This window comes from Solea senegalensis, unplaced genomic scaffold (assembly GCF_019176455.1).
Source record: "Solea senegalensis isolate Sse05_10M unplaced genomic scaffold, IFAPA_SoseM_1 scf7180000012903, whole genome shotgun sequence".
In the NCBI taxonomy this organism is placed as follows: domain Eukaryota; kingdom Metazoa; phylum Chordata; class Actinopteri; order Pleuronectiformes; family Soleidae; genus Solea; species Solea senegalensis.
The window spans coordinates 25,932-53,593 of NW_025320718.1; the positions used below are offsets into that span (position 1 = coordinate 25,932).

Sequence of the window (27,662 nt, forward strand, 5' to 3'; positions counted from 1 at the left end):
AAATTCTCAATTTGAATCTCAGAATTCTGACTTTTTCTTTTTTTTTTAAATTATGTGGCCCTAATACTCATATTTGGTGAGGCGATGTGTCAAATATCTATTTGTCCAAAGCTTAAAAAGACGTAGTTTAACATAATGTAAACACAAGGAAAGCCAGAGTTCATTTGTGTCCATGTGCTAATCAATCATTCCAGCTCAACATGGCCTCGAGGAAGTTATGGTCGTGTACACACAGCAAGCATTCGCCCGCACTCGACGATGAACTCATGTGAGCATCCAATCATGTTGTCATTCAGACACATTATGAAAAGCACCAGGCTGGAGATACAATGTGTAAATGAATGCAGCAGCTGGTGTTTCAGACAGAAACAGCTCACACTGCCCCCTGTGATCGAGGCCTCATTCATTCACCAGTATCACTGCTTCACACACGTCATATTACAACAAACATACTCTCGATCTCATGGTGAAGTTGTGTAGCAGTGATGCTGTTACTGTTTCACTCCGAGCACGAGGTAGTGACAGGGTTATTGGCTGCAGACGGAGCTGGGTGTTACTGGAAGGAGGAAGCGGCGCCTGTTAATAAATAATGGGTGTCACGAGGATACCTGCATGTCTGGCCACACATGGTCAGCAGCAGCAGCAGCAGCAGCAGCAGCAGCAGCAGCAGCACACAGGACCTGAGGTACAATGTCAGGTAATGAAGCGTGACATATGCACTGGTGGAACTTTGATCATTGGGTACCGCTGTAAGTTAGACTCACGGTGCATTTAGTTAGACTGGCGAAATGTGATGAAGAAATATTGCAACAGAGACTCAAAGAGGACGTTATGTTTCAATCTCAGAATGAAGACCAAGACCATGACTGGTCCTCGGAGCAGATGGACATCAGGTTCCCCTTGTGTAGGGTTGTAATGTAACACTGTCTAGCTCAAGGACACATATAGACTAGCAGAGCCAGGAATTGAACCCACAGCCTTCTTGTTCAAAGACAACTCATCCTACCACTGAGCTATGGCGCAATCCTCAATCCTCTTTTTTAATACTTTTACTCCTACATTTTATATCAGAAAATTACTTTTGATACTTAAGTACAGTACATGTACATACTTTTACTTAAGTAATATTACAAAAAAAGTGACCTTAACTTCTACCAAAGTCATTTTCTGGTAAGATACTTTTACTTTTACTCAAGTGTCCCTTTAAACGACTGACCTCATGTAATGTAGGTCAAATCTTTACCAACAGTGGAGTAGTGTAGCATCTACAACATGAATAAACATGAACAAACAGAAAAACCTTTTAGCCCAATTATCAATAAATAACCATGCACTATTATACTACTAAATATCACTATTTTGGTTATAACCGTGAAGCCCTAAGTCATTTTACAGCATATTACATTAAAATGCCATTAACAAAGTAAATGGTTTGGACTATACAGCACTTTTTTCGCCTTGATGACCAAACAAAGCTGCTTTACATACAGTTTTGCCATTCACCCTTTCATACAGCACATCATCACTCTCCTGTCATTCCCATTCATACATGGGGCAATATGGTGTCAAGTGTCTTGTTCAAGGACACATTGGCAGCCAGGAATCAGACCCTCAACCTTTGAGTTGAAAGACAACAAGAATATAAAATATCTATTAGAGTCAACAAAAAAAAATGGACATTTGGAAAAACCAATATGGTTTTGGTAAAATGTTTATTAGCATCTAGGTAAGATGTTAATAAACATCTTACCAATGTCTCATGTGGTAACCTGACTAACTAGATATTTAAGGATTTATTGTTCTTCATGTCTTTAAATGGTAATAAAAGTTGAAAGGAAATATTGTGTATGTTCAGTGACGGTGTTGACCAGGCTGCTATAAACTGCATGTTAGTAAAGAAGTGAGCTAATTGACACTTAAAAGTTAGTCTTAAGTGTCTTCAGCTGTCTTTCACAACCATTAAACATCATCACTGAACAAAGTTGTGTCTATAGTAAACGGGGCTTCTGCATTAGACTGACATCTAGTGGTCATACTATATACGACAATATGAGAACTCTAAAGACTTTTTTTGTCATGAGCCATCACCTTATAACTAAACCTCTAAATGCTGGTTATATGTTTGAATTAAAATGACTTGATGTCAGCACTTTGTTATTTTCATATATAATGGTCCAAAGTCATGTTTTATGAATAATTCCTCCTCTTGTTTCATCTCTGTGAGAAAAGGCAAAATGCCCAATAGGAAACATGTTAGATTTTAATGCATTTTTTCTTATTCATTTATTCATCTATTCTTTCATTTAGGTCAGGGACGGTCAAAAACAACGGTTCATTAGCAGGTGAGCATCATGAGCTTAAATTTATAACACAATATTCCATCATAGACATTATAGACATTCATGATGATATTGTGTTTTTATGTGTAATGATGGATACGTCATAATAAAAACATATATATGGTCCAAAATAATTATTATCTAAAACAGACAGAAATAAAACTAAAATGAATAAATAATAACATGTCGATTTTTATCATATTATATCAGAGAGAAAGAAGAGGAGATGACAGGCCATGTTTATTTATAACGTGACATTAAGTGGTGGGACACATGTGGCCTGTGGACCACCAGTTTGACACCTCTGATTTCAGTTCATAAGTTTTTTTTACATTGCAATAATATTTGGAGAGAACAAAAATAAATAAAGGGTTAGTTTAGGTAAAAAAACAAATAAAAATAAAAATAGAATGCAGTTATCCAGAAACTTAAACATTAAATCTGTGGGGTTGATAAAAAAGGTACTTTGGTGGAAGATTAGTTTAACTACCTTTAATTAATGTAGAAGAATGAAAAGAAGGGTGAACAAACATGAGAAAAAGAAAATAAACTAATGTCAACATCAGACAATCAAACATAAAACTCGGAAAGAAGAAAAGAAACAGACAAATAAGAAAACTAAAATGAAATCAGCTGGTTTCCAATTGACACATTTGAATAAAACTTTTCTTATTTTCCTTTTAAATTACTCTTGCACATTTGTGCTCATAGGTTATAATTGTCACTGAAGTCATCACTTAGCAAAAATCACACATTTATCTCTAATGCACCAACAGCTCAAAACACAATAAGTCAGTCTCAGGGCTGCAGTGAAGATTTTTTACCACTTGATGGTGCCAGCAACCCGAAATAAAGCCTGTGACCACAACTAGATAACCTCAATGATATGTATGGACTTAATAATGCAAATATGAGTGAGGACATATCGCAACAAACGACGCAGTAACAACAGCTCAGTTCAAAGTCCTTCATCTCATCCTCACCATCCTCATTATAGTCACTGTCGTCATCACGGTGGCATCTTGTTATGAAGAGTCCAATAAACCCTGAGCTTCAAAGCCTTTGAATCTCCTCTCTTTGGCATCGAGTGCTTGTCGTCGTCTGGATAATCCATTCCCACCTTCTTCCCATTAACATCTTCATTTTCTGGTTATATACACCTGGTATTCAGCCCTTTGTATTTAATGTAACATTTAAAATCTGGCTGGAGGTCGTACGGCTATACTATATACTCGTACTTTGATGAGGGCAGTATTGCTGCAATGTTTTTTTTGTTTTGTTTTGTTTTTTTAAAAGAACACATTGTGTTATTAGTGTTTTTCTTTACATAAACAACATAATAAGTTGTGTTAGAATATTTTTTTTTATTCTGTTTTGTGCAGGGATTGTATTTAATTATTTTCACTTCAAAATGTTTCTAAGAGCCTGGATGAAAATGACCTTAACCTAAAAACTATAATCTAACAGAATACATGTTTTTTCTTTAACACTCGTTGGCCACTTTATTAGGTACACAGGGCACAAAATAAAGTTTCAGGAATTGCACGTACAGTACATCGCTCTGTAAACGAGTGCTTAAATTAGTTACTGAGTTGCCTTCCTGTCACTTCTAACGTCCTTTTTGCCCAGAGAGAGTGGAGTTCAGCCTCAGATCTGACACTTTCTGACGCTCGGCTTGAACTTGAGCAGCTCATCTTGATGTTCTTGACAATGTTTGTGTTAAAACAGTTGTTCCAGTTGTATGACAGGTGTACCTAATAAAGTGGCTGTGAGTGTCCACAGGGCCTCACAGTGGTTGGTGACAGAATTAGACTATTTCTATAAATCCTCTAAACTTATAAACCTGCATTTAACGCATATTCATTTTATAGTCTATATAATTATATTCAATTACCAGCACAGGTTGTTGTGTGGGGAACAAACTTTGCGGGTATCACAGGTGTGTGGGGGCGAGTTGGTGGGCTTAAAAACTATTTTTCACACTTTCATCGCCCAGCCACCTACACGGGTGTACATCAATAGCGTGAGCTGATGAATTGGTCCATTTTCAGTGTTGTGGTGTTTGCGGTGGAATGATCCGTCATTTAGTGGAGATGACCCGAGAGAAAACAGAGGGAGAGAGATGAATGAGACCATAACAAATCCATAGCCAATATTTCCACATCACCGACTCTGGCTATTGCCATTTGAACAATAAACACCGTAGTGTAGAAAAGTGCAGTACATGGCAGCTCTCACGGACGATCCACCATTAAACAACAACAATCACCATAAATGTCATTACAATGACAAATTACATTTGCTTTACACTATAGTAGAGCCATAATATTTCAGGAATTATCTTTCTATCACCCTCCAGTTGACCTGCTCTAACGCTGATCCACCACAGCCCCATATGTAATGTTGTTATAATGTAAAGAAAAAGATCCAATAATCTGATTTTCAATAATCATGAACACATCCAGTGCTAAACAAATATATCAGACCACCTGTCACAAAAATAAGACAGTATAGTCATTTTTAAAATCTTTCACAAACTCGTATAAAACTAAAAAGTTTATTGTTGTTTATTTGGCAAATAACAAACTGAATTCACCTTTTTATAGCCAAATTTGAGCAGACTCAGTGGGCTTCTTCTCTGAGAAGTCAGAAATGAATCGAGCATAACATTAAACATTGTTTTCCGTTCAGGAATGCAAGTAAATAACTATAATTTCACATCTTAATCAAGAAATAATAATGTGCTTTACTTAATATAACAATTACATTTCAGCATTAAAATTATAATATTGTTTAAAGATCTTCTACACACTGGTGTATTATTTCAATAATTACCAATGCTGTTAATTTAGGGCAGCTGTGGCTTTGGGTGGTGGTCTAATACATTTGTTAGACACTGTGTGTTCCTATGACAATTAGAAAAGTTAAATGTAAATGCTGTTTGGCACTTTCTTTTTATAAATACCTCATATAGTTTGGAGATTAAGTCATAATCTAATTTACATTTTTTTTTACTGAGAACAAAAAAGCTGTTAATTCAGTAATCACAGGCATTTTGACCCGTTAACCTTTTTCTTACAGGCCATACAATAGGGTGATTTCTAGTTCAGATTTATAATCCAAGTCTTGATGTGTTTCTGGCAGCAGATTAGGCTAATTGGACACTCTAAATTGACCGTGGATGTGAGTGTGAGTGAATGGTTGTTTGTCTCTATGTGTCCCTGTGATGGACAGGCGACCTGTCCAGGGTGAACCCCAACTTTTGCCTTATGTCGTCCCTCATGTGGAGGATAAAGCGATAGAAGATGGATGGATGGATTTAAGATGAACCCAGCAATGACATTGCAAGTTGCTCCCGACAACGTTAGTCACTGTTTTGCCAAACATCCTCAGCATCACACCACACTCTGCTCCCCCACACATCTGACCAACGCACATGTCGAAGTATTGTGGAATTCATGGATTATGTATAGCAGCATGACATTTAAATTATGTACTCACGCATGTGTATCAACCTACACACAATTTGAGAGAACTGACCGGGGGTGATGATCAGTGACCTATGAGCTGGCCTTTTTCGGTCGCTTTCACTTCCTTGTTCTGGATCTGTGGATTCCCTAACGACACTCACACGCAATCAGCGTCAGAAACACAAACATTCTGCTCTCCATTTAAGGGAAATAAACAGTGTGACGTATGTTATAGCACCAAAAATATCCATTATTTATGTACTGCTTTTTAAAAATAGTAGTTTCTCGCACCTTTCCCCTAATGAGCAAAAAACTTCAGTAGAAGTTCAAGTTTCACTAAAATCATGAACCGATATGAGAGTTCTTACCCAGGGATGTTTCTAGATTTGTCGGGGCCCTATGCAAGATGATGTTTGGGGGCCCCTAGTTTGCCAAACTACGATGGAGAGAATCCGATCCATGGATATGCCACAGTCTGTTACACTTCACCAGCCAAACGGGCTGCAATCGTGATAACCCTCTTAAGTTGAGCCACTCAAGCAAGCAGATGTTTCCTTTAAACTTTAAACACAACTCAAGTTCTCACAGCAACACACATTCTCAGAACCCAAAACAATAATAAAATAAATAAAAATAAAGTGGGCCAAGCCCAAGATCAACAGACGATAAATTAGGCTATTACTTAAAAATACAATTGGCCAGCATCCATATCACTGTGCAAACAATAAAACCAAAAAAACATTAAAAAACAAACAAAACAGACACAGTTTACCATCTGCTTTTATTTGCCCTTTTTTTGATATGTCTGTTTGATAACCTACTGCCCCTAATGCGGCCCGTTTGTGTATGAAAATATGCTTTGAAAATATGCTTTGTAGAGATTATTTAACAATCAAATATGGTAACTGTAGATATACTGTATGTTAAGATCTTTTCTCTCAGCCTTTAAATCCCTGCTGGGGCGTAGGCCACCAACAAAGTTCCTCCAATAAACTCTGTCCTCCGCCATCTTCTCTTATGTCATTCCAACTGTGGCCCATCTGTCTCATCTCCTGCTCCATCTTCCTTCTCCAAGTGTTCCGTGGTCTCTTGTAACATAGCGCACATATCAGACTGCCAAATGTGGGGTCACTTTGCACATTATAACTGCACAGAGCCTATTTACAAATGGGTGGGAAGAGGAGGAGACACATAGTCATTGGGTATCTGGCAGTTTCCAAGACATTAAAACATGCTCCTCTTATCAGTCGTTGTTGTCAGTATTGTTGTGATGGCAGGAAATGATTCATCAGAGACATTTGTGTCCGTGTGTGTGTGTGTGTGTCAAGACTTTGTATAGTGGCTACATTATTATACTTTGTTATCCATTCAATAATTGAAACTCTGTCCCTGAGAGATCATTATATGTGTATCCTGTCTGAGTCACGATCCGTTCACATACTTCACACATACGCACATGCACAATGAGCAGCTTCAGAACAACCTCTTGTGTTTGTCTCACCATCTGTATCATCCTAATATCACAGGCACACTGCTGCTCTGTGTTCATTCTCATCTGTCCATCACTCGCTCATTGATTTGATTATTCATCGGTGATGAATTCTCTTGATTCACAGATGTTCAGCGTGTGTTTCAGGTCATGTGGAGGCAACCACAACCAGGATGAAGTTCATGGAGATGTGTTTTGAGTTTCTAGAAATGCTCGTTGAATATCCAAAGTAAAAATGCTTTATCTACTGTAGCAGTGTGACATTCTGGAGACACTATTCTCCAATGGGACATTTGGCGGCCACACATTCAACCAGCCTCAGCTGATAGTAGCCTTTCATGCGCTCAGCCATCCCAGGAATGTCCAACAGGAACCAGAGGACCAAGGATTCTCTTCACCTCTCCTCCATCACCCAGCAAAGACCTGAGCAGGTCCCCTCGTCCATCCATCCACCCGTCAGGCCGTGGCGGGACCCAGTGCGACTGACAGACGTGAGCTGCCGTCGGGCTGAATCTTCTCTTACGAGGGTCCTGTCAGAGCCTGGAGTGCCACGTCAACTCAATCTTAGTAGCGGACAAAGTGAGGAGAGCGGGAGCCATCCCATCAGTCTCCATTATGGGACAGCGTTGTTGCTCCACTGTCGTGTTCCTGTGGTACTCCAAGGGAGATGCTGTCTCATACATCATCGGGAAACAAAGGGCCTGGCTGGGGGGCTGGGGAAAGGAGTAGGTAGGAGGTGGGTCCTTCCTGCCACTGAGACACACACACACACACACACACTCCAACCCCCTCCTCGAGATCCACCAGCATCAAGGCCCAGCTCTGGAGGGGAGCTCCAGTCAACTTGATCTTTGTTTTTTGAGATCATTTTCTCTTTTAAAAGTGAAACACTGAGGTTGTGATCTTCGTTCTTTGGACGTTTGCAATATGTTGCGTCAGAAGTTTTCCAGCAACTTCATTTACAGTCTGATCTTCAACTTCAAAACCTACAGTATAACCCTGAATAGGTTGAATTCTCTGCTCAAGATTCTGGAGTTGAATAAGACTTCCTAATATAACAACAGGGACAACAATCACTGGCGTAAGATAAGTGAGATCTTCCTGAAGATGAAATTTGGTCAGCAGAACATTAGCATAGCAGCTGGAAGCTCTGCTCTCAGTAATGTCGTGTCAAACATCCCTCCCCCCATTTGGTGAAGAGTATGTTCTCGGTGGAAATGTCCCTTTTTTAGTATTCCATCTCACTCTCCTGTGTAAAAGGTACTGAGTCAGAAACAGGGGGAGGGGACACATTGTTGTTCTGCATTTAAACCACATGTGGTGGTGGAGTCTGTTACTCTGATTGTGGAATCTCTGACATCACATACTGAGGCAGGAATATGCTGACTGTAAGGGGGTCTTGCAATCTATTTACTATGGGCTAAATGTGCATTCAGATCAGCTCAAGGCCTGGATGTAGAAGTGCAGCCGTCTCCAGTCTGGTGGAGCAGCAGGGAGCTAATGCAGAGTGTTCTGATGAAGAAAAAAAAAAGGGCAGGTTCATGTGGGAATTAAAGTTGAACCTGGCTTATTTCTTTAAGTCATCTGGCAATAATTGCATCTGTAAATCGCATACGTACATACACAATCCAGCAGTGTGTATATGCGCTGTTTCTGTTTTTTTTTTACATTGCAATCATCAAAAAGAAAATCATTAGAGCTATAATGACTCTGAGTAAAAGGAATGTCCAAACAAAGGAGACTGACATTGTCCAGCATTCAATTTGGTTCCATTTTCTAAGGGATTATGAGTTTATAATTATTAGACTTCCCCGCTCAGTCCAAAACAACCGTGCAGGTAAACAGCACACCACCACAAAGACACACAAGAGTCAAACAGTTTATACAAGGGTGATGGTTTCTATCAGAGCAGCTACAGCAGTGACAAATAGTCTGGTTCCACCCCATTGTTTTACACTTTACTCACACTCCTCTTAGGTCTGAGTGATAGAGATGCATTTGGATTTATCGTCACCGTTCGGTATGAAGATGGTTTTTCCGCAAACCAGTGTTTCCCTCAGGACTTTGAGTCAGAGGAGATGAAAAAACAACACCACACCCCAACGACTCAGAATCACTGCATACAGGACGATAAAGAATAATAAAGCACAGTGTTCAAACATAGAAAAATAAAGACTAACTTTTTATTATTTAAGTGAGACCAGAAAGTGCATTTGTTCCACGTAGAATCTCACAACCATGCATGTGGACTACTGAACAGACCGTGCGCAGAACTACATATATATCTTCATTTTCCAAGACTTTATCCTCCACATGATTGTTGCAGAGGGCGCTGGTGCCAACCCCAGCTGACATAGGGCGCAAGATGGGGTAAACCCTGGACAGGTCGCCAACCATCCACTGATCTCACACTCACACCTATACGGCCAATTCAGAGTTTCCAATTTGCCTAATTTGCTGCCCCCAAAAATCAATAGAAGGAGGAAATAAGTGCAAAGTACACATATTAGTTATTGATTGCATCGGTGTCATAAAATAATAAATAATAATGCACCTACGCGTCATCTAAAAAGAAAGAATACTGTAAAAAGTTAAAAAAAGTAATATACTTTTCCTGTTTGTGTGTGTGTGTTTTGTGTGTCATCACTCTTAATCCAGAGATTTTTGTTGGGTGGTCATGGTCTGCAGGTTAAGCATAAAACAGCTCCATGAAGAAAACCATAAACCATAAAACAGCGAACAAGATAGTGATGAGAGGGCGAGAGAGAGAGAGAAAGATCGAGATAGATAGACAGAGAGAGAGAGAGAGAGAAATACACTTTCTCTTAGAGTTACTCCAGTTACACCAACTCACTCATTCATATACATTTGTTAGCCCCCCCATGCAAAAGTGTAAGCGTTAACATAAACACTAAGAGAACCCTTCATGAATTTTCTTTGTTCACTGTTTACATCTAAGCATCTTTGCTTTTACTTTTACAAATTTCCAGCACGCTGTTGCTGATAACACCGTGTAGTTCTCACTTAGGTTTCACTTTATTAATAGAAGTATTAATATTGCTGTCCACTATTAGAGAAAATGTTATGATAATTCCACTTTTTCTTAAATAAATGAATAAAAAAAAATCACACTTTTCATTCATCATGGAAAAATGTGGAAAATGAATTTGTTTTTACGGAGGACAACAAGACTGACATATGATATAAAGCCCTGTATAACAATATACAGGACAGTAAATATATTTTGACCAAAACACAATATACATTAAAGAACTCGTATGTTTTTAAGGTTCAAGAAACAATGAATTTACTTTGAGTTACAGATGAATTTTGTTTTAATGTATTTAGAGTATTTAACAGCTGCTCCAATTTTTGTTGATCACTTAATAACACGTTTCCTCACAATTTGTTTCTCAGTTTGCTTCAATATGTTTACTATCACCTATATTCACATTACATATCTATTCATGTTCAGATGATTCATTACCTATTGAAATTATACGCATTAATCTAACAGTCAAAATGTCAAGAACACCTGTCAATGACAGACATGTATCAGCACTCTGCATCCCATAAAACTCGCATCAAGGGCTCACGGTCCACAGAAAAATCCAGGAAATCTCCTGAAAATCTGTGTGAAGAAAGCATCTTTTTGACGGGGAGAACAAACATTAGCATTGCATCGTCTCCTGCTGCTGCCGGTCAAGTTATGCAGACATTTTTTCCGACAAGCTAATGAATTTTCATCTCTGGCCCGAGTTGTTAGCGTTCTTTGATGGACAACAGAGTTGGTTTCATTCACAGCGATGGCCTGATTCAAACGAGGCCACGGGGGGCAACAAATAAAAAGACTCCTCATGTTCTCAGCAGTGGAACACATTGCGAAATAATGACAACTCTGATGACAGAGAACAGGCTGCGTATTGACTGAACACAAAGGCCACGTTGACTGGCCGCACTAAATGATCCATAAGCAGCTGTTATCATTGTCTCATTGTCTCAATATGCTGATTCCAGAGGACAGAGGAATGAGTGTGTGAATGTGTCTGTGTGTACGAAAATGCTTGCTCAAGACGCACTTTATATTTGTACACACTTGGAACGAGCACGTGTACATGCACCTGTGCTTCCACACGTGTACAGGTCTGCATCTCAGTATATACGCGATATGTCTACACATTCTTCTCCACGGTCGTATATTTTGATGCAAATTGCAGACAAGCCGGGAATCACACGCTCCATTCAGAGAGCCTTGGCCGCGGCGCTGAGGATGGCATGATGAAGCTTGCTTGACTTCTCTGCAATGTCAGTCATGCACATTTTAAACAGCCGGCGAATAATGTTGGCTTTATGTCTGAGCACCCAGCAGCGGCGCATGCAAATAAGGTCCCAGACAAACGGGGGTTTTGACTTCTTTGTCCTCAGAGAGCACATAATTCAAACAATATTGTTTTATGCAACTTAAACTCCAGGATGGTGAGATGCCCTTTGAGCAGAGAGAGTTCCAGGAAAGTTAGGACTCAGCGCATAACTTGGTCAGACAAAATAACACTTCATCATTCAGTAAAGATATCACATTTATTTTATCATCTAATTTAATCTGTATCTCATCCATTCTTCATATTGTGCATCTCCTTGTCAGGTATGAGTCTGAACTCTCCTTCAGCTCTCTTTATTCATTTGGACTATACTGTAAAATTGATGATTTCCATGAAGCATTTTCGTTATTTTGTTTTTATTTCTGACATTTCTATGTAGTTGAAGATGTGCCATGTTTTTTTTATTTACACTTGAAGCCAGTTCCTTTCTCAGACATCAGATTGACAATAGGAAGAGTAGAATGGCACCAGATGTTAACTGGAAACCAGCTTGTGATGATATTTTTCATGATTCTGTGGTTTAAATAAATGGAGATAAATGAAATGAATGAAACCTGGGTGCAGTAATGTCTGACTAAAGCTGCAGTGTACCACTTTTGGTGATTTTTGTCATTAATGTGGTTGAGATTAAACATCTGTAAAACTGCTTTGGACCGTCTATTATTATTTGTAGATGTGCTGACTTTAACTCAGGGGTCTCAATCACTACTTTGATCAGTAGAGGGGCCGGTCAAGTGGAAAAAAAATCCAACTTTTTGGGAAAAAGATACCGAAATAACAACATTTATGATGATTTTTCACATAATTTCAAAATAAAAGTGTTTGCTTTGATATGGAACGATAAATAGCTCACAATATAAATGTGTTTATGATGCAAAATGAATGCATTAATAAACAGCATATAGAAATAACTCATCATAAGTTGATATTAAGTGGTTAACTTTCGATCGCCTTCATAAGTTTATCATCCTCTATTGGATTTATCCTCCCAAGTAATATTAATACCTGGTGAAAATAAAATGCTGCTTGCTCAGCTAAATTAGCCTGTGGGCTAATTAAATAAGTTAACTGTGTCATATTAGCTGAAGAAAGGTATCTAAGCAACCCAGTCCCCTCCTCTAGCGCAATGAAGTGTGTATGCATGTGTGTGTGTGCGTGTGCATACATGCGCACGGAGCTACAATGAACTGGCCTCATTACTTCTCAAGAGGATATTGCTCGCTTTGTGTCTCCCTCACTAATCATGCAGGATGAATCATACATAATGCAACACAGGCACAAACACACACACAGAGCGGCTCACACACACACAAAAATACACTCATGTAAGGACGTACTCAGACCTGAACCCACACACACACACACACACGCACACAAACTGTCCAAATGGTTTGACTGAGAACACATGGGCTCTCCATTTACTCACAGAGTGTCTGCGGTGTGGGTGACTCAGTCTTGTGTTTTGCCTATGGGTTAACCAGTGACATGGTGAAAACACAGTCAGAATATGACAGAATATGACAGCTCAATAATGCTTTGAAAAGAACAAACCCACTACAAACTTGTTCAGGACGACGTTCCCTTGTTTACATCGCTGTTGATCTTTCGTTTGTAATAAACTCATGTTCAATTTGTTCTCAGTTTTCTGCTGTGATGTGTCGTTACTGTATGAATGTCCTCTTTGTGGCGTTACAGTATAAAAGTGAGGACGTTTAACAAACGTTGGTAGTGAACATATTATTCTGACCACACATCATTCTGTTGGTTTGATCAGATTTGTTTGCGTACCGTCCACTCATGTTAAATAAGTGCTCATTTAGGTGCAATTCTGAAGTGCACTTGCCACGTACTGCTGTCTAATAAAGTGTGCAATCATGTTTACACTTGTTTTGCATTCACACATTCATCTGCACACACGATGAACACTTTTTTTCTCATTCTATAGCCACTACAAACTGAGAAAAACTAAACATACACAGAGGTATAGTGGTAAAGTTCCATTGTGATTACTGTTTGGTCTGTAGAGGGCGCTCTTTGCACAGGTAAACTTGGACTCCAGTGTCACTTTCAGCTATGGAGTCAAAACATATGGTGCAGTAATGCATTACATCATACAACCACCAAGTCAGTCATAAATCAGATGAACAGTCTGAATTGGCAATATTACAATACAAGAACGTTTAGTGTGTGATTGGGATAAATACAGTATAAGCAAGTGCATCACACATGCTGTTATTATTTATTTTATTTGCTTGTTCGTTTATCTATCAGCAAACATTTCACTAAATATGGTGGTTAAGGCCTGATGTTAAAATGGGCTCCCTGAAAAGCAAGATAAACACTAACCATTTCAGCTAAACCAATTAAATAAATGACTACAACAACAAAAGCAAAAATAAGACAAGCGGCGGAACAACAACAGCAAAGACGCTGTAATATTAGAGAGAGCACGCAGACAGAAGCACAACACAGATGTCTGCAAGGAGCAACAAGCAACAGAACATTGAGCAGCAGCGAGATGTGATTAAAAGAGTGCACACAGAGGAACAACAGAGTAGTTGGACAAGGACATGGACAAGATTATGAGCCACTTTACTTACGTACAGTTCACCTTGTGGGTGTGGAGTCTTGCCAAGTATGAGTTTATAACTGAGACATGCTTTTATAAGTCTAATCGGGTCGATGATGTTTTCAATACTGTACAGTACAATGGCAGAGATTGTATACTATGCAGTGTTGCAATGCAACTTAAGAAACTCATGTATCTGTACTTTACTCTGTTATTTATATTTCTAGCAACTTTTACTTTACATTTGACTTGACATTTCCTAAATAAAATGTGTACTTTTACTCCACTGCATTTCCTCTAACTATCATTGTTACTCCTTACTACCAAATAATGGTCAGTACTTATATTGCGCTTTTCTAGTCTTGATGAATTGTTTTATACTATACTTTTGCCATTCACCCATTCACACACTTCAACATATGGTTAAGGGTCTTGCTCAAGGACACATACAGACGAGCAAGGCCAGGAATTGAACCCACAACTGCCCAGTAGAAAGACAACTCGCCCTACCACTGAACTACCATGGCTCAATCCTAACTCCTCATTTGTACTTTTACTTCAAAAACTTAAGTACATTTTATATCAAAAAATTACTTTTGATACTTAAGTACAGTAAATGTCATATACTTTAAGACTTTTACTGAGGTAATATTATCAACTTCTACCAAAGTCATTTTCTGGTAAGATACTAGTATTTTTACTTAAGTATCTCTTAGGTACTTTATACAAGACTGCTACTATGTGTGTGCTATGTGTAGACAGTATTCTTTTCATTTCAGTTTATACTGCAAACAACCTTTCCTCTTTCCAGGTTTATACATTTAACCTTGACAGGCTCATGGGCTTCTAATGTGTTTCGTAATCATATTTGATCTAGATATGATATTTACACTAAGAATCTACACGTGTTTTCCAGAGTCCACATTCATTGTGGTCAGTGTACAATCACCTTAATGTAGGTGTAAACCGGAAGTAACATTAAAATATAGATATGGCTTGCCTGGTCATTGTTTTCAGTTAGGAATCTTCATCTGCCCAGTTCTTCCAGCATCAGTGTTCAGTCTGTTTGGTGAAGTTATGGTGCTAAAACTACATGTGCAAGGTTAATAAAGGTCACAGTTTCTTTAACTTTTGTTTAAAATAAACCCTTCCACTGTTACAAAGTGTTCTTGAAGCAAACTTTATCTAATTTGCCCTTTTACAAAACACAGTCCGGCAGCAGCTGGAGCCCAACGTCAACCCTGAGGGGAGTTCAATGGCCTCTATGGCCTTCCCCTCTGTAATCCTGTTGATTCCCAGTGGCTTCTGGGAAATGTAGGCTGCATTAAATGCAGATCAAGTTATATTTTTGTATTATATGTTTCCAGAGATACTGTTGTGTAAGCTAATCTTACAAAGCCACGTGAAGACATTCTCTTACATCCTTGACACGCAATGGTTCACTGAACATCATCCAGAATAAGGAAATTTGAGGTTGTGATTTGTGATCAGACTTCATATCCCAGGATGCTTTGCATTTCATGCGCTTGTTCGGTGTGAACACAACCGAGGGGACTTCTGTGGAAAATGACCGCAGGGTGGCTCAAATCTGGGGCTGAAATCAGACTCGAATCGCCACGAAATACGTTTTATTTTTCCATAAAAACTTGATTCGCGGTGTGCACTAAGCTTCGGCGGGAATCTGGTGATACTGGATTATTAAAAAGCTTTTCACGGGGGTTGTAGTCGCACCGGAACCGTGCCAGGGACACGCCGATAACCGTTAGTTTTGTGTATGTTTGTTCGTTTTCGCAGTCAAAATGCCGCGGGACAACAAAACTCCGCTTATCCAGAAAATAGCGAAGCAGGCCTACGTCACCTTTCAAGAACCCAAGTCTTCGGCCAACGTCGCAGATAAACAGAGTGAGCTCATCTCCTTGGTGACCGCGGTCAGAGCGGCCGACCTGAAAATTGCTCCCCGGAAAAGCAAAGGGAGCGCCGGGGCAGCGGGGCTCCAGAATCCGCCGGTCACGTACATGCACATCTGCGAGACTGAGGTGTTCAGCATGGGGGTGTTTCTGCTGAGGAGTGGCGCCTCCATCCCGCTTCACGACCACCCGGACATGAACGGCATGATCAAGGTCTTTACACCAATGCTGGCTGTTATTGTAGCTGTTGTAGCTTTTAGACCTGGGACAGTGTGTTAATTTCCTGCCAAAACAATTACGATTTACGATATAGTAATTGTTAACAGAGCTGGGTGATATAGCCAGAAACAACCTAGTTGATACTGATAATTATCATGAGAAAAGTTGATTCCATGTAATGAATTAAACAGGAACACCATAGTTGGGAATGTTGATTCAGCATTCCCAACTAATTGAGTCAGTGGTTCAAAACTTTTGATCTATCCAAGTTAAAAACAAGAGTTTTACTCCTGCTTGAATGTTGAAGATAAAATTAACTGTGGTTTTAAAAGTTTTTTGTGTGTTTGTACAATGCATAATCATTATACTATTTATATTGAACCTTTCTTATGTTGTTGAAGAAAATCATGAACATCTTTCTTCATTTGGTTTGTATCTCTCAATAAAGGGGAAACAAACTAATTTCACTAACATTTAGACATAAATTATTAAATTAAATCACATAAATACATGTATAGTACATGGTTATGGAATGACTGCATGGATGCTGGTGTGGTACTGTGGTCAGCAAAATAAATCACTAGGACTGAATGTTGGTGAGCTAGACAGCATTTGTAACTCACTCACATAATATATTCATTATTTTCTCCCTTCATGATTAAGCAGACACGGGAAAGTTGCCATTAGCAGCTTATTGTGAGTGCTTTTTGTTGCATTGCGCTACATTAAGTTCATAAAACGTTTGTATTTTCACAGGTTATACAATATATATTAGTTCATGATGGTCATAAGAGGGTTAAAGGTCAACACTTTGTTCTGGTTTTACAAGCTTTGCATCTTTTTATTGCTGTTGGTGTAAAAATCTCTGTTTACCTATAAATATTGATATTTTATATTCCCCCCTCTTGATTCCTGCAGGTCCTCTATGGGAAGGTGAACGTCCACTGCTTTGATAAACTGGAAAATCATTTGACTGTCAACTCCGTCCCACCTCATTTCGATCCTCCGCTGGACCCTCTCCAGATGGCCTCCGTGTGGCGCTCCATACGCCGGTCGGTGGAGGAGTACACGGAGAACAGCGGGCCGTGCCTCCTCACCCCTCTTAAAGACAATCTGCATCGCGTCGACGCAGTGGGGGGGCCCGCCGCTTTCCTGGATATCTTGGCGCCGCCATACAATCAGGACGACGGGCGGGACTGCCACTATTACCAAATCCTGCAAACTGTAGCAGAGAGGGAAACGGATGGAAAGAGCGGGGAGGAGCAGGGAGAGGAGAAGGAGAAAGAAGATGAGGCATGGCTGCTAGAGGTCCCTCAGCCTGAGGATTTCTGGTGCGGTGGGGAGCCATATCCAGGCCCTGCAGTCTCAGTCTGAATCATCACTGCGGCCTTGGCTATGTCATCATGCTGTCATCCATCCACAACAGTAATCTGGGTTTACCGTCCTCACACACGGAGGTCAAACAGAAGGGTCACTTTTTCCGTTGAGTGGCTTGCTCAAGGATGCTACAGCGGGAGAGAAGCTCACAGAAACTGGAGCTGTGGACTGCTGCCTGAACGTGGAGCAGTCAGTCTGCCTCCACAGACCTCAAATACCCTCGTCAAGCACTTCTCAAACGGCAGAAATCCCCTTCTCCTTCTATTGAAACATTTGTCTTGGGACCATTATGGCGGCGAATACACATGAATGTCATCGACCTGACGTCCTGTTGCTAGTGCGGTGTCTGTCGTGTGCCGTCGCACATTATTTTTGGACTGTCCTGCAAGAGGACGTTCATTCCACATTGTGTCTTAAATGCCAAAGCTTGTAACTCCAGTCATACCTGCCTTGCCTTATTTATGAATATTGAATGTATATGTCTAAATAGCACCATTTTTACCTTTATTGTACACGTTGCTTTCCTTCTTCTTATGTGCACACGCTACAGCATTTACACACACACACACACACATATGTATGTATGTATGTATATTTATATATATATATATATACTCTATTTTCTATGTATTTATCTCATTCCAGTTGATGGTTCCTGCACGGGTCTGGACAGTGAAGGGAAAAAGCCGATGTTAAGACCAGTCTTTTTATTGTCATTTTAAATATAATGTTACTGAATCCACTGATTATTACACTGAATTCTTTAAGTTCACTTTGAAAATACAGTCTTGCCTCTTGCAAAAGGAAGCTGTGTTGGTAAAAAACAAACACTTTCCGCACCTTTCTCATGCAGACTGAACACACGGCGTCTCTACTGCCTGTATGTTACATATCTACAGCTTTTTTTATATTAGACTGATACGACTCCATGAATCACATGTTCCCAGTGATTCACTTACTCTGATGATGAACGTGTGTGGAACAATTAAGAAGATGCAAGTACGCATGGAGCGCTGTCTTATACTGCTTGTGCTATACTACTAATACTGACATGCATTTATATAAAACAGTAAAGTGGCTCTATGAAATTATATAAACTAAAATGCAGCAAAGGATCTAAAAAAAACAGCATAAACCGATGAATGTTGCGGTGCAAAACTGCTGCATTTTAAGTTGCCAATAGGTGATTTTTCTCTGATTCAACCACAGACGAATGTACTCATTCTGCAACAGTGTCTTGACCGTATATCTGTTAATGTGTGTCGGAGATTTGATGAACAGTATAAAATATGATACTAGAGTGCATTTGTTCCAACATTTTTCAGAAGTAAAGAGACATATCAATACACGTCGGCTTGATTTTCAATTCTTAATCGTCGTGTAATCAGAATGAGAATTGAGGCACATTTTTGGGTCAAGAACTGTAACTTCTGTGTAGAAAGTGTGCCATGCTGTCTCATCTACCTGGAAAATAATTTTGGCCTTTTATAACCACTGGTGTCACACACTTTTTAACAATAAAAAAGCATTTTAAACATCAGTTCCATGCCTCATCTACACTGAGGGGATTAAACTATGTCCACTATTGTTTTAGAAACAATAAGTAATGTATGTTATTTTCAAGTGGGCTGTTAACACCACTGGGCACAAACGTATTAGACGATGGATCTTTGGGGTTAAAAGGTTCCATGAAAGATAAAGAAATCAGCTCACGCTTGGCTCACAGACCCTGGGAACACAGATCTGAGGTCCTGCAGTCGACCCTTCTGACGACACGATCCTCACACAGTCCTGACAGAGGAAGGAAGAAGAGAAAAGTGTCAAACTCCTTCACTTTAACACAATAAAACAGTCAATTTGAGGTTCTTGTCTTTAGTAATATTTGGAAAAAAAAGTGTTAAAAGTTTAATTTAGGCAAATATATGAACTCAAAGTGAACACAGAACTCATTTTCTTTTTGTTTCAGCAAAAAACCCCACAGCGGCTTACACTGCGTGTAGTGAAATAGTCACTACACGCAGTGCATTTCCGGGGAGCCACTCAAGTCAAGTCAGGTCAGTGACTGCAGCTCATCGCAATTATCCTCAATTTCCAGTGTGGAGTTTATCAGGCCAGTGTATCAGTACGGGAAAAATATGTGGCGCAGAAAGAAAAGACATCTGTTGGCGGGCCACCACCTCACATGTCACATGTACAATGTGTGAGTGTGTAGCCACTTCAGCTCTGAATATAACTGTCACTTAAGGTTGATTATCAATTGTTTCCTGCTTTGTGATCAGACAGCGGAGGAATACAACGATCGTCATAAACCATAAAACGAGTGTATTCTATAGAAGCACGAGTGAGGACAGAACACTGATGTCTTTGTTCACAGTTGCTCGGACTTGTGGTCAAGCTGGCATCAGATGAATAAAGATGTTATGGATAACAGCGGGCCTTTCACCATAATGTGTCACAAGCAAATGTCCGACACCGGGGAAATATCCCTGTTTTCTGTCTTGTACGGAATCAAAAACCAGAAGATTAAAGTCCCTTTAATCTGTCTGTGTGTGTCCTGGCACAAAGACAGGTCTTGTACAATTTCAGGCTGCTGCTAAAAAAAAAGAATCCTCTTCTAATGTGTACAGACTCAGTATTAGAATCGTGTTTTCTTAAAATGTAGCATTTTTAGTCACAATATAAACAGCGTCTTTATACTGGAGCCACAAATTGTGACATAGTCGGACTCACTGGGAATCCTGGACAAACCAGGGCCACCACATCAAGAGGTCAGTGGACGGCCCTGTCCTCTCTCTGTGTCAACTGCGTTCAAGCACACTAACCCAATTTCAGCAACTGTGGATTTTATGAAGTGTCCTTGGTGTAATTATACAATTCTGACATTTGCCCATTGTCCGCACAGCAGCAGGGACGTCAGATCATGGTCAAAACTGGGGGAAACATAGAGAACTATGGAGGTCTCTCTAGGAAAAGTCTTTGTGGCCTTGAGTGTCCTCAAGAACCACAGACACTTGACGGAGCTATAAAGGCTTGATCTGCCAGAATCTGGTGTGCAAACCCTGTAGATTGAAGCCTAAAGCATGTTTTAAACACTGGAGTAGGACTTGAAATAGTTTCCATTTACTTTGTATTTATTATAATATTGTGTTTTGCTTAGTTGACAAAACTGAGGAGGTAACAGTGTCCGATATATAGAAACAAAGCCTACAATAGCACCTGTCATTCATGTTGATGAACGTTCTAATGTTTTACAACCATGGTTCTCAAACTGTGGCACGTGTACCGCCAGTGGTACGCGAGCTTCCTCTGGCGGTACTCGGAGGAAAATCAAAAATACTGTTCTACTGTGTAAACCAAGGGTATGTGATCGGGAGTGAAGCTGAGGAATTTTTAATGGAGTGTTTACAAAATTAAACAAATAATCAAATAATAATAATTAGAGTTATCTTATCTCTCGCACCATCTTAATCTAATTTCACTATACCAGTATGTGAAGTATATGTGAGGAAGAGGAGGATGATGAGAGAGCAAATTATCTTATTGGGAATAAAATCTGCCTCCTGTGAAAAGTCCGTAGCTTGCTTTGCTCGCACTATTTACACCACTGTATTTTAACATTAGTGATAATATTTTCTCAGTATAAAAAAGTTGCAGAACCATTGTTTTGCAGGGAAGATGAGTCAAATTCTAAGTTAATAATTATGTTCTACCACAGGAACATCATATACATATATACCCTTAGTAAAGAAATGGATCATACAGCAACCTGAGTTTATAGTCTACAATTAAATGTAGAATAGCTGGTTTCACAACTTTAATCTATGTATTAACTAATAAAATAATAAAAGCTGGACGAATAAGAGCGGGATGAGAGTGATTTACTCATTTTTTGCAAACCTTTCTGGATGATGTTTAGTCGTCTTTCTTTTTCTTCTTATATACTAAATATTTACATCTTCTTTGCTGCCACCTCTTTGCAATATTACTCGCATATATTTGACATTTAAAAAAAATGGCAAAACCAGTCCATCGCCTTTAATCCGATGTCGCCTTTACCTGATTTTAAACGAGTGGGTGAAAATCTCTGAGTCACAAATGCCATGTGTGACGCAGCGTGGTGGAATTCACCCTACACATTTCCAACATCAACAGCCTTTTAACAAGTGCTTTGAGCATAAATGCAGATAAAAGAGAATTCATTCAAACACTTTTGACCTCTTTCTGTTCCACGCGCTTCTGCTGCTTCTGTTGTTGATGACGATGATGAAGATGACGATGATGATGACAGACCAAACGGATTCTTGTGTTTAGCATCTTCATAGATTTAATAAGTCTCAAAACACACATCACAACAAAGAGTCAAGTCGGTATTAGTTCAACATATTTACACTCCATGTTTGTCTTTCTTTCTTTTTTACAAGTGAACTGCAACGGCTCAACACTCGGAGTTACACGAAATGTATACAAAAATAGAAACGTCTCCACTGTACATATTAAAGACAAATACACAATGTGTTGTTATACGAGCGTCCTTGAACCTGCACGTACAAAAAAGACACGCAGCAAGGCACTAAAGGGGGAGATGCAGTCGTCAACAAACATGTTAGAATGAACACTTTTGTCAATTTAATAACTTAAAAAAGATAATCTAACTCATTTGTTTAAAACGTTATTGCAGTTATTTTACACGTGAACGCGCTGCTGCCTCCTGCGCGCTCATAAATCTTTCTTCTTTTTTTTTTACAGTCCCCTTTATTACAAACGCGAATCCTTATATGCATCATTGATGGCTATATTTGCTTGAATGTTCAGTAGACTGTGCAGGGAAAGTGCATTCGTGTCGGTCTGGAGCAGGAATATGTGGATGTGCGTAATTTGCGCACGGCTGCGAAAGAAGTTGTTGTTTATTCCCATCAGATCATCTGCTATTTTTAGTTGACAACAGTTGCAGGATCATTATTCGACGGTCTCTTCCTTTTCTGGGTGTTAGTGTGCATCACGCAGCCACGGTGACTAAGTTTCTGAAACTATGGACAGATCCCGTTGGATGCGCTGATCCCGCCTGATGACCGCTCCAGCCCGGTGCTGCCGGACGAGGAGGAGGACGAGGAGGAGACAGTGGAAGACTTCCTCTCCTTCTGCCTCAGGTGGATTTTAGTGTGTCTCTTTCTCTCGTCGCTCCGCGCAAATTTCCGGCCGCAGAAATCACACGCGAACGGCTTCTCTCCGGTGTGCGTGCGGATGTGCGTGGTGAGGTGGTCGCTGCGGCTGAAGTTGCGCATGCATATCCGACACTGGAACGGCTTGTGTCCAGTGTGGATACGGATGTGTCTGGTCAGTTCGTCGGAACGAGAGAAGCGCCGGTCGCAGCCCTCAGCGGGACATGGGTACGGACGCTCATGGATGGGCGTCTTGCTGGGTCTGTTCGGGTACTTTCTGGGCCGCAGGATCGGTCTCAGTGGCAGGTTCTGTGGGCTGTATGCAGAAGGAAGCCTCGGTGGACCGCCTTCGGAGACGCCGCCACCCGGACCCCCGAGCGTAAAGTTCCTAATAGTGTTCAGCGGGGTCAAGGGTGGAGGCACGCGGAATGAGTCGAGCGTGCATGCGCCGAACGGTTTCCGATCTTGGATACCTGCCGTGTGCATGTCCCGCTGACAAGCCGGCTGGAAGAAGCCAGAGTAGTCTGGGATAATGGGGAAAAGCCCCGGTGCGTCTGAGCTCATGGGCTGCTTAGGAGAAGAGTAGGAGGGCGGCGGGTAGGACGCGATGGGACAGGTGGAAGTGGACAAAAAAGCCGAGGTGTCCTGGTACATCTCCCCGCAACCTGAGGAGGAGTAAGGAGGAGGTGGAGAGTAGAGGTGGTGGTGATGGTCCATCTCTGCCTGGTTCGGAGCCGCCATGGTGCAACTCAAATTTCCGCTGGAGAAGTGACTGGGAGATCCAGAAGAAGCCGGTGAGGAGGACGCTGAAGAGGAGGGAGGAGGAGGAGGCGGCGGCTGGGCCACGTTGAAGATGCCCGAGACGATGTTGATGACTCCCTCGGGGTTCCAGTTACCTGGATACTGGGAGTCGATGGAGAACTTTCCCATGTAGGTGAAGGTCTGGTTGCGGTGGGACGCGGGCTGAGAGAAACCGCCGGTGTAGGGGGAGAGTTCCAGAGAGCGCTTCTCTGTGCTCATGTCTGCGCCCATCAAACCATCTGCAGAAGAAAAACCAAACACATCATTAGTGAGGTGACACGAAGAAGATTAATTAAGATGTGCGCTGGTGCGTCTCTGTTCCATTACGCACGGACTCTGCTCTTATTATATGTCAGCAAATTAACACCCGGAACATCTTTTTCAGTATGAAAAACTCAAGGAAAAACACTTTTACTCTTGAGCGCCGAGTGTCATCTTACCTGCTGCCACGTTCATCTGGTCGTAGTGCGCTCCTAAATCTGTGTTGGGGAAGATTGCCACAGAGGTCGGCATGCTGGCGGCGATGTCATCCATGGAATACACGCTGTCTGCTACGGGATGCACGAACCCACCGAGATTCATCGGCACCTTCTCCAGAGTTTTGGCCGTCATTGCGCAGAGGAGGACGCGTCTAGGTCTAGTCTTATTTCTCTTCCAAGCTCGCACGACAAACAGCGGAACAGTGAGTGACCCAGTCTAGCGTGGGTCACCTCTGCATCTCCCTCTCTGCCTCTGTGGATGTGGGTGGATGAGCTCCGTGTGTGCGCTTAATGCGCTCTGACTGCTCATGAAGTTTACACCGGGCTCAAGTATATCACTCGTGTAGGGAACGCGGGCCCTGCCACTAGTTTGTATATATGGGGAAACTTTTGAATGCGCCCCGCGACGTCATTACCCAAATATGGAGTGGGAGGGGCGACGAGAGCGGAGAAGGGAGTGGCGTAGCCGATGCTGATTGGCCGCGCGTCTCCGTGACGCGCGGCGCAAAGGGAATCACTTGTCAATGGAGAACCCGCTGCTCGTGGAGAGAGAGAGTTTCCACTCCGCCTCGAACAGCTGCTAAAAATATAATAATAACAATAATAATAATAAACAAACAAATAAATAAATAAAACACATATACAGGGGAAATGAGCCACAGTGGACGCACATCACACACACTCATTTTAATATCACTCATTGTTTTGACTGTGTTCTCTGAGCCTCTGCTGTCTATAATCTCACTCTGATATCAAAAGAGGAATTCCGGTCCTGCTTCTTCAAGCCATAAAAGGTTGAATCCGGTAACACCCTCATGCTCCATATTTGGTTTCAATTCCGGAGAATGATCATCGGAAAGTGACGAGCTTTGCCGAGTAGAAAGAGAGAGAGAGTCGCTCTGGCATGACCACAGTTAAATGAGACGGCGAGAAGAGCGGAATTTTACTCTTCTGGCTGCGACTGCGACAGTTTGCACTGGCTCGGAAACTTGTGTCACTCTGATTTGACTGTGGTCTGGGAAAGAACACGTTTAGTTCACTGACGAGTTAAATATAGTCATTCTGAGATATTTTTTGTTATAGAACCCAGTATTTATAGATGCGGATGTGGTGGGTATGTAAAATAAATAAACAATGAGACGTAGGAGGAGGGGGGGAACAAAATAGAAAAGTGTGAAGATGACAGAGAAACACGTTTATTTCTGTCAATGAGCTGATATGGAAACCATATTACACAAACATATTGGCATAATGTATGGTGAACTATTATTATTATTGTTATTATTATTATCATTATTATTGTTGTTGTTGTTATTATTATTATTATTATTATTATCAATAGCTTGTAAAATTTGTATAGCTCTTATTTGGATGTGACAAAGTGCTTAACAGAATAGTTACATAAAGAAAATGGTAAAAAAATAAATAAACAAGGAACATATACATATAAGACATAATACTACTATTACTACTACTACTTTTTAACTTTTAAAGACAAGATTTACATGAAACTAGATAAATAAGATCAACTGTGTTTGAGCCCATGTGTCTGTGTTTTTTTAAAAAAAAGGTGCAATTTTTTTGAACTGCAACAGAATTGTGTGCCCTCCTGTGGCCTCATTGAGAACTGTATCCCCCTTACACAGACAGAGAGGGAGAGACAGAGAGAGAGAGAGAGAGAGAGAGAGAGAGAGAGGCCATGGACTGTTGTGCTGGTTTGATGTTGTAAAGTCCCTTCGTGGGTGGGCAGAAGATGACTGACAGACAACAGAAAATATTGGGCACCTTAGATGGAATATAGTTTCCAGTATGGGTGTGTGAGTGTGTTGCGCTATTCACAATAGTCAAGTTGTTGTCTAAATATAGGTTTACCACTGACCTCACACTGATAACCAGGCAAATGAACTGTATTCATAAAAAAAACAAAACAAAATAACATTCCCACACCAGGTTGGTGATTAATGTGCTGAGTGTGTTTGATGTAAGAAACAGCAGTGGCTTAGCATATACATGCACAATTATTATTTATTACACATTATTCATTTTTTGAGAGTCCTGAATGAATATACATTCACATCTATATTATTTATGTCCCATGACACAAGGTTTTGTTACCACCTGAAAATGACATTTCATGGTCTCATGGTCATCAAATCATACGTGGTGAGTTAATTCCACAACAACTAAACAATATCACATCAAACATTGGTGTTGATAATTTGGCCTTTTTCTGGTTTTGCTTTCCACTTTGCAAACTGTGACAACTGCAATACCTTGTGGCGCTAATGCTGTAAGTAAAAATGCTTCAAAACAAACATGTAACGTTAAGTCAAACGCACGGTAACACAAGTCAAAGACAAACTGTCAGTAACAGCTTCGCTTTTAAATGTATGACTGGTGTCTGCGTTCTTGTATGGGTATCTTTGTGAGGACCAAACTACTTATAAACCTTAGGAAGTGAGGACACTTTGGGAAAGGGAGGACATTTTGGCTGAGCCTCACATTTTGTCGTCCCTTGAAAGAGCTTTTTGAGGATTAACATCTTGGTTTTAGGGTTTGCGTAAGGGTTAGGCACTTAGTTGTGACTGTTAATGAGTGTCCTCACTATGAACGCTCCACAAACATATGTGTACGTGTGTGTTCTTGTTTTTGTGTCCTCTCTTGCTGCCATGAAAACACTGACCCTGTCAGGACTAGTTGTCCCTGTGGAGACCAAAACCTGGTTCTCATAAGGCTGAAGGCGATTTCCAAGGAGCTGGTTAAGTTTAAGGCTAAGATCTGAATTGCGGTTATAGGTTAAGTTTAGGTTTGGCCCTTAACTGCTTTGTTTAGGTGGTCCAGAAAATGGAAATCTATGCAGTGTCTGAAGAAGTGTGAGGATGTTAATATTGCTGCTGAATGTGATGGGTAAATCACTGGGTTTGCAGGTTATCTGGTGTCAAACCAAAGTATCAGACGTATTGAATTATTCTGAGTCTAAATGTCAAATGTCATGTTCGTCCATTCCAGCGGTGTTGAGATATTTCAGCCTGGAACAACGTCTCATATTGTGTCATTGTGGTGCCGACATTCCTGGAGCTCACAGAGCCAGAAACGAGACGATTTCTTCCCTGATCATTTCTTCAAAAAGTGACCGGAGTCTGATGACCTTTGTGTCATTGTTTACCGTTGTCATCAACACAAAACTGTGAGAATAATCTACTGCAGGCACAGCAGCAGCAGCATTAGCTCGAGGGGAAAATCCCTGTACTGTCCCTAAAATACCTACTTGTGCTGCACAGAACCCACATTACCACAGAGGCTGAGGGTGTATCTGATCATTTACAGTATACAGTAATGACACCATTTACAGTCCATCCATTTTCATTTAATGATCAGGTAAGATTATATATGAGATAAGTTTCTTTTAACTCAACATCTGTCAACATAATCCGAAGAAATAGAATCTTTGGAGGCTCAGTGTGTGACAATGAG

At 40.6% G+C, this 27,662-nt stretch overlaps 2 protein-coding genes across 2 annotated transcripts; one reads left to right on the forward strand and one right to left on the reverse strand.

The window, feature by feature from the left end:
• The first annotated feature begins 15,775 nt into the window (after nt 1-15,775).
• adoa (2-aminoethanethiol (cysteamine) dioxygenase a) lies at nt 15,776-19,289 on the forward strand. Its single transcript, XM_044015139.1, has 2 exons — nt 15,776-16,366; nt 17,291-19,289. The coding sequence occupies exons 1-2, from the start codon at nt 16,046-16,048 to the stop codon at nt 17,744-17,746; spliced, it is 777 nt and encodes a 258-aa protein (XP_043871074.1). The 5' UTR covers nt 15,776-16,045; the 3' UTR covers nt 17,747-19,289.
• Nucleotides 19,290-22,064: 2,775 nt separating this feature from the next.
• Nucleotides 22,065-24,770, reverse strand: egr2b (early growth response 2b). The gene is made up of 2 exons (XM_044015134.1): nt 24,150-24,770; nt 22,065-23,948 (listed from the first exon to the last, which is right to left on the reverse strand). Exons 1-2 carry the CDS (start codon nt 24,319-24,321, stop codon nt 22,777-22,779), a joined length of 1,344 nt encoding a protein of 447 aa, XP_043871069.1. The 5' UTR covers nt 24,322-24,770; the 3' UTR covers nt 22,065-22,776.
• Between the last annotated feature and the right edge of the window lie 2,892 nt (nt 24,771-27,662).